Source organism: Larus michahellis, chromosome 6 (genome assembly GCF_964199755.1).
Source record: "Larus michahellis chromosome 6, bLarMic1.1, whole genome shotgun sequence".
NCBI classification, from domain to species: Eukaryota; Metazoa; Chordata; class Aves; order Charadriiformes; family Laridae; genus Larus; species Larus michahellis.
The window spans coordinates 23365517-23373509 of record NC_133901.1 but is presented as its reverse complement, the minus strand read 5'-3'; the positions used below and the strand labels follow the sequence as shown (position 1 = coordinate 23373509).

Genomic DNA, 7993 nt, shown 5'->3' with positions numbered 1-7993 from the left:
TCAAAATGAGTAGCGATGCCAGAAGTATTGAAGCGAGTATTAATCCAAGGCCCACAACTTGCTAATTCAGTTCTTTACAAATACCAACAGCACTTTTTTACAGAGGCAAGTGGTCTGAAATATGATTTCTTATTAGACAAAAATAAATGTTGTGCGACATTGAGAATTGCACATTATTTGCTTTCAGATATATGATCTTATATTTGGCCTCCTTGAAACACAAATTGTTGGCTTAAACATATCCTACCAGGCAATCCCCATCATTCCGTAGGAGAGTCCTCAGTTTTACCCCTTCTCCCGGCTCTATGATTTACAAAGTATCAATAGGAATTTAGTCTTTAAAAAAAAATAAATCATAAGAAGTGTAAACCTGGTTCTTGAAGGACACTAGGAACACGGTCCTTCTCCTATGATCCCCCGTATATAATTTTCTGTTGAGATCTATTATCTATTTTTATTCCATTGAATATATGATTGTTGTTCATAAATGGAGTGGTCACACAATAAAAGCGGCCACAGACTAGGCACCTGGGTTCTAATCCACAGACAATTCTCCAGAAGAGCCCTGGTGGCGATTTCTAGTGTAGCATCACATTATGAATTACCACTAGCAGACCATGACTATGTCAGCCTGTCCAGGCCCCCTGTATTCTGTCAGATCTCAAAAACAATTGCATCAGGCTGCACCCTGCTCCCTTTTATGATGCTTCTTCCATTTTTTTATTGCATAGACATTGTAGTACAAATAATTTTCTTTGATAGTTTTCAGATCTCTCTGCAGATATCCTTGATAAAAGGCCATCCTTAAGAATGTTGTGTACAACACTGTTCTATCAGTTTGATGTTCAGATATGTCTTATTTTCACACTGAAATCTTGATGATAATCTTAGCTGTGTCCTTTTCTGTCAGCTGCACACAATCTGCTTGTTTGTGTGCCGGGTACTGTCTTCTGTCTAGGGAAACACTACAAGTCCTGCTCTTTTCTAGTTGTTACAGGTTTTGGCCTCCTTGGTGGCTAGTCCTTTTACAGTGGTTCCTTAGGCAAGCTATGAGTGTTTGTCAGCAAGCTGCACGAGTGACTTCCTTCCACAGAGTAAGACAACCCCAGCCGAGGCAGGGCAGTCATCCCTCCAACAAGGGCACAGTCCCACCATACTGGGCACAGCAAAACAGAGCTGGGCTGGTGCCAGTGAAAGGTTCTGTTGACCGTCCAGCAACCATCAAGCAAATGCAAGGGGACACATCATATACCAGGTCAAAAACAGGTGAAGAAGTTGGGAGCAGCAGGGGAGAGGGCTGGGCACAAGCCTACCCACAGCAGAGCTCAGGCAAGGCCCCGGGATGGAGCTTGGTGGCAGCGCCTGGACCTGTGTGCCGAGGGAGCAAGCTGGGCAGCACACTCTGGGGCTGCTGGTGCACTTGCAGCCTCATCAGCCAGCCTTCTTCTTCTTCCTAGCTTCTCCCTCAGTGTCATCACAACTCTTTCTCTCGTACTATTTCTGTCAACAGCAACTTGCCACCCACCTGTGCTTCATGCACAGGAATCCAGCAGAAAACAGGAATGAATGCAGGAGAAGAGAAGAACATGGCTGAGTTGTTCCAGATAGAAACCACTGTCCATTGCAAGCCCATCACAGTATCCTAAGGAGAAATATGTCTAGGAAGAAAGCGAGCAAGCAGACATCCAGCTTGGGTACCTACACTGAAGTGCCAGGCTTCTAGTGTAGTCCAAGTAGGAGAGAGTGAGCGTCTTTCTGAGGGCAAACTCCACCTCCTGTCTTTTAATCAGATGACACTAGGAAGCGGAAAAGATCCTTAGCGCTGGGAAGAACAAAAAACCAAGTAAAATGGGTCTTTTATTTAGTCAAAATATTTTTATTTGGCTGTATTTAACAGAAGGTTTGCTTTCCTCCTTTCTTTCTCCCCCCTCCCCCCTATTGTTTGCTCATTATTTCCGATTTCTCATGCTTCCATTCTTTCAGTACAATATAGTAACACCTTGCACCTCTTCAGCACTTTCCAGTTAAGGCTCTCAAAGCATTTACAGACCTGAGTTAACTAATGCTCACAACAATCATTAGCAGTAGCGAAGTAAAGTGATCTGCATCTGCAGAGAGAGGTTAAGATCAACTTTTTTTTTTTCACGTTTTTCTTTGATTTTCATTGTCCAGCTTGAACGATGCTGGGCTTGATGAACGTACGTGTCTCTGCAGCTGTGTTTCATACTTTTGAAAGAAAGACTGAGTTTGAGCACTCAAAATCTAAAGCTATTTATGAAAATCTTTCTTGTGTAACTTGTTGAACGCCACACAGTAAGTGAGCAGTAGAATACAAAACTGGGAACAGCATAATTTCCAGTTATGTGCTATTCTATGAGACATAGCCCTTTGTAACTTACCTTTGGACTTTAAAACCACAATCCATTCCCTTCTCCTTACACGTTATCCTCTACTGACCATTTCCAGCAGGCTTCAACCTCAGGTACTTACATTCTGCATTTTACTACCAAGTTTTACATGAGGGTCTCCACAGTCATTGGTTGTATACCGTATACGGTGCCTTTGGGTGACTGTAAGGAGCCTTAATGGAAACGAAAAAAACAACAACCAAACCCAATAACCTAACAAGCAATGGGTGTGGATTTTATCTTTGATTATTTACAGCAAACTTCAGAGTTTATGGAAAAATCTAATATGTGATTGTTTTAAGGAAAACACCCCCACCCCCAAACCTGGTTCAAATGGAAGACTAAATATTAACTTGAGGTTAACACCTTCTTATCAGTAGTGCATCTGCATACAGATTCTTCATAAAAACCAGCAAATTCACAATTATAACTTGCAAACAGAAGTACTGTGACTGTTCAAGCAAACAATAACTTTAAAATATGCATTCAGTTCATGTAAATGGTATCTTCTCGTTAGCTCCATCAGAAGATACTGGCATGAAACACAGATGAAACTTTTTCTTAGTTAGGTTAACACTGAAAATTCAAACAGACAAACACAATGCAAGTATTTTAACAGAAACAATATAAAATTTCACTGGCTTAAAAAAGATCTAAGTGAGAAATCTTGGTTATTTCAATGAATTGCTAGACCCTACATTTAAAATGATGCATTTACTGAACTATTCAGATGAATTAGGCTTCTTCTATAACACTAAATACTGGAATTCTGATAGATTGTGCAAGTATTAAAAAATATCAACATTTTAAATGTTAACATTACAGTTTTAAATAGCCTTGCAAGTGCAATGTTATAAATATAAAAAAAAAAACCACCTCAGAGCTACAATTTTATATAAGTTATATGAATAAATGAAAGTGCTTTTCAAGTATTTATGTTTGTTTACAGTTGGAGTCTCTCATGTAAGTCAGTGCTCAGATGGTACAATTTAAATATCAGTATTATTTAAAAATTTTGGATGCATACATTTAACTGGATGGAATAAGTGGTTTCATTTGCAGAAATGTGTGATAAATATTTAAATACAGAATATAATTTGTGATAAATATTTAAATATGGAATATTATAAAATGTGAATATTATCTTCTTTGTTATATATTAAAATAAAATAGAGATCACATCCTGATGGGTGTGTGATAACCTGATAATGCCATGGGAGCCCTTGAGCCATACAGTAATTGTTAATTCCATCAAAATCCCAAATTATGATACACTAAATAGTTGTTCTTCAGTAGGGACAAAAACATGTGATCATAATAAAGGCCAAATACTGTCGACTTTTGAAGAATTTAAAAGATCTCCTGATTTGTGCCACGAGCCACGGAATCTAATGAAAACTTTCCAACACTTTCAATTAGTCAGCCGTAGTCACTTTGGAGAAGGCAGCTGGTGCATGTCACCACTGTACTCTCACCAGCGCACGGTGTAGCTCCCTTTCTGGCTAGTCAAGAACCGTTACTATTATAATGATACAAAAAAAGGTTGTATTCCCGTTTGCCAGCCAGAGGAAGGGTGAGGTAAGTGGGGAGATACTTGTTTATTAGACAAGAAAACCAAAACAAAACAACCCTAAATGAATCAATATATATTTAAAAGTGCACTGAAAATATTTCCTATTGAACCCTATATCTCATAAGTGCCAGATTTTCATCTTAAATTATTTCCACTTTGAACACTGAACGTATGTAAGCTGATATTAGAGCATTTAGTTTGTCTTGCGGTTTGAAAAGCACGTGACACAAGGCAGCATTAACACCTTTTGTTAAAGATCTGGCAATGCAGATTGCAGTTTTATGCAGTTTTATCATGAAGATGCAGCTTAGAAATGACACAGTTCCAGAGAAGCCCCTGCAGGCGGCCATTGCAAGCTTTCTCCAACAAAGTGCTTTGTCATTTGCCAAAGACAAAAGTCAAACTGTTGCCCTACCTCACCACAGTACTGCACTGGCAATTTACAATTTTCTTTCCAGATGCAGTTGGACTTTAATAAATTATAGCTCTTCAGAGTTAGGCAATTCTTTGTAATAAAAGCAGAGTTTCATGTTCCATTAAGAGTGGCCACTGTTTAGACTGGTCTCTTCATGCAGACCTGACAGCGGCTGATGATATTTTCTAGTTCTCCTGCTTTCAAAGTCTGTGACAGAGGTCTCCTAAAAGAAAGACAACAAACATTTACTTTTTTTCTTTAAAAAACAGGGTTATTGACAACAACACTGAAATCCCTGGCTCACTTAAGGCATCTGTGCGCTACAGGATGACCCTAAACCTAACAAAGGGGGATGTCTAAACTGACCGGAATTACTAGGGGAGGCCCCACACATTATGCAGGCAGTTGTCTCCTCAGGCACTTGCAGCATGGATGCAGGGAAGTACAGTTTACCTGAACATTCTTCTTGGATTTAATGATGCCAACCAGAAGCTGTAGGAATTTGTGTAGTAGTTGCACGTCCCCCTGCCATGGCACTCTATGAATGGGATAGCTCGAAATTCTTCCAAACAAGATCCAGGAGATGCCAATGCTTGGCCAGAAGCTTCTGAGCCGGCACTTGTATACTGTAACCACCAATACATTTTTTTATGAGAACTTGTCCATCAGCTTTTAGTATACTGCAGGCAAAAAAAAAATATCTCTTTCTAAAACATACCATGTGGTCTGTGGTACATTTCGGACAAAACAAAATGAACACAGATTAGTTGGATAAAACTTACAATGAAGCACAGAAGCCTTAGGAAAATTCAAGCACACTTACGGCATTTCGTAAGTCTGTGCAAAGGCCTTTTTCTGCTCCATGAAAAGGCATGAAACTGTAACCAGTACAAAGACTAGAAAGTGGCTGGCTTTTGTCCAGTTGAGGACTAGAGTAATTGAATTACAAATAGGTCAAATCCCCTATTTTGTGTGTGTTCCTATTTTTTGTTGCATTTATTGCTTCTCCAAACACAAAAGGCAAAGGCGTTTTCTGATGTTGGTAAATGCTTGTAGAAATAGCTCTAAAACAATTTACGACAGTAGAAAATTGGCTAGAAAATACCATTTAAATTTGGTGATGTTGGAAACAAGCAAATGATTTTAACCAGATGCTGCAAAAATTCTCTCATTCTTTTCCAAGATTATTATTACTCAGGGCCAAAACCCAGGAGACACAAGTTTCACACTAGACCCAAAATGACTTTACATCATGCAAAAAAAGAGAGGTTTTTAATTCTTTTACTCTCATTTGCTGGCACCCCTGTGACATCCCACAGGCATAGATAATAAAGATGAAGTGCTACATCCCCTAATATAGATACACCCTTATTCGCATAATCAGTTCTCAATTTGCAGTGATATTATGAACTTTCTTCACTCACTTCTCATTATGGCATCAAAACTGCCACGGCAATCTTTTGTAGACAGCGTACTGCATTTGTTTGGATTTTAGCTTTCTGCTGAGTTCAGCCCAAGATCCGATTTATAAAAGAACTGCCTGGCATGGAAGTGGGTCAGTTATTTCTGTGTATTTGTGTTCAGGACCGGTTTAACCACTCCACTCCCCAAATCTGTTTCCTAGATCTTAGCATGACACATGAAAATGAGAGCATGCAGTTATTTTCGTCAGACTAAAATCTTATGGTTCTCCTTTCATCTTTTCCCCCTTTCTTCCTGCCACCTACTTTGAGGACAGATCAGAATAGCTGTACCTATGCTTCTGGCATTAAGTAAGAGTTAACAGAATTATTGTCTACTTCTTGGCAAAGTAAAAAAAAAAAAAAAGAAAAAAAAGAATTTAACAATTATTAAGAAACAAACGACCTATGAGCAGATGAAAACACCAAGGAAAGTGAGAGGACATAAAATTGATAATGCAAGTCTTTCGATCCTTACCATAACAAAAGAAAAACCCTTCCAGAGAGATACCCAGCCTTCTGGACACGGAGGAACTGCAGTTGTTTGGCTGTGAACTGCTATTACCATTGCAGCTCCTTCACAGACAACACACCTGTAAGAAGAAACTGCATTCACTGCAGATATAAGGAAAAACATGAAAGCAGACAAAAATTGTCTCCTAGGATAGTAGCTACCTAATGGCAGGGTAGCTGCCTGTGTGAGTTGTAACATAAATGGTACAACTTACACAGGTTTCTCTGTTTAATGAGGAGATAAGTAAATGGAAGGTAACCCAAATACCTTGCTTTGCAATCTCTACTAGTAACACCAGACAAAAATTGGTGTAACGATGGGAATTAGTCCCAGAACATTTGAGCTTCCTTATTTTACCTTTACTGAAGTAACAAGCTAAATTTTACCTTCTTCATGTGCCAACTACTTTATGTTGTTGTGGTTTAGATCAAAGTTCTGTACCTCTATTTGCTAAGCTTAGAAAAAGTAATCTTTATTTCCTAAATGAAGAAACTATGAAGCTGAACTACTAGATTGCAACAACTGGGTAGGGCAGGCTAGAAGACAGAGTGCAAAGCTCGCCTTCCCATCTTTCGTTTTGCTGCTTTTGGTCTTCCATGCTTTTAGAGCTTTTCCTCTTAAGATGCTCTTCATCCTTCTCAGCTGTTCTAAAGCAACTAGAAAGGGCCACATTTGCACAAGGGTGTTTCATAGCAGAGAACCTTCAGCCCCAGCTTACAATATTATTCACCAACTACAGTAAATGTATCACACATAATTGAAAACAGAACTTGATTTGTACTGTATTCCAAATAATGAAGCTGTCTTTATTTCATTTTAGTCTGCCTCCGATATACACAACAATAGCTTTTCAAAAAAATATCACTGCAATCAGTAGGATTGTGGGCTATCTTCTCATGTCAGCTATGCAGATTAAGTCCTGTGGTGGGACGCTAGGTTTAATCTAAATTTTCTTAGAGTATCACTGAATATCTGACATATTCAGGTAAGTGATCAAAAAAATAAGGTGTTTAAAACCAGTGCTTGTACCGACTGAGATGGGCAGGTCTTTGTCTAAGATTGGCCATTCAAAACAATTTAGGATGTCTTTGTGGTTCCAGGCCAGAACTGCTAAAATTCTTATACTCTTACCTGCTTATATGGGGTTCTAGTGCCCTGCCAGAAATCGGTGCCATATCTACTGGCATTACTGTTGCAGTTGACAGCCAGTATGAATAGTCATTGCGAGAAGCAAAACTACAAACATCATTGGTGCTACAGAATAAGAATGGCATGGTGGTAAATCTCTGCAAGCAGCTACCAGCTGTTCCTAAAAGACAAGAGAGGAGAGGTTTGTGACAGACAGGACATTATGTTTACTGCAGCGTACAGAAGGGAGACATGATGGCATCCAATCTACTATAGTGAGAATTAAAACAGTTGGTAACTATAAAGAGAGAGGTGTCTGTACGGTGGAATTATCCAAAAGCGAAATGCTTCTGGTGTATATAAAAATATGTATATAAAAAATAAGGGCTAATAACAAAATCTGTTAATAGTATCTTTTTGAATGCTGTCAGTCCTTGACACAGTGGTAGGGATTCAGCTGCTTAACAAAACCTTCTGGTGCCATTTTTGACACCC

At 39.0% G+C, this 7993-nt stretch overlaps 1 protein-coding gene across 2 annotated transcripts in view; it reads right to left on the bottom strand.

The window, feature by feature from the left end:
* Positions 1–1742: 1742 nt before the first annotated feature.
* The window catches only part of COL4A3 (collagen type IV alpha 3 chain), a 65915-nt gene continuing 59664 nt past the window's right edge, over positions 1743–7993 (bottom strand). For both annotated transcript variants that reach the window (XM_074591699.1, XM_074591700.1), the window contains exons 49-52: positions 7502–7679; positions 6335–6449; positions 4850–5022; positions 1743–4619 (exon numbers count right to left, since the gene is read on the bottom strand). In XM_074591699.1, coding sequence (XP_074447800.1) covers positions 4535–4619; positions 4850–5022; positions 6335–6449; positions 7502–7679 — 551 coding nt within the window. In that variant the 3' untranslated portion in view covers positions 1743–4534. The remainder of the gene's footprint in view (positions 4620–4849; positions 5023–6334; positions 6450–7501; positions 7680–7993) is intronic.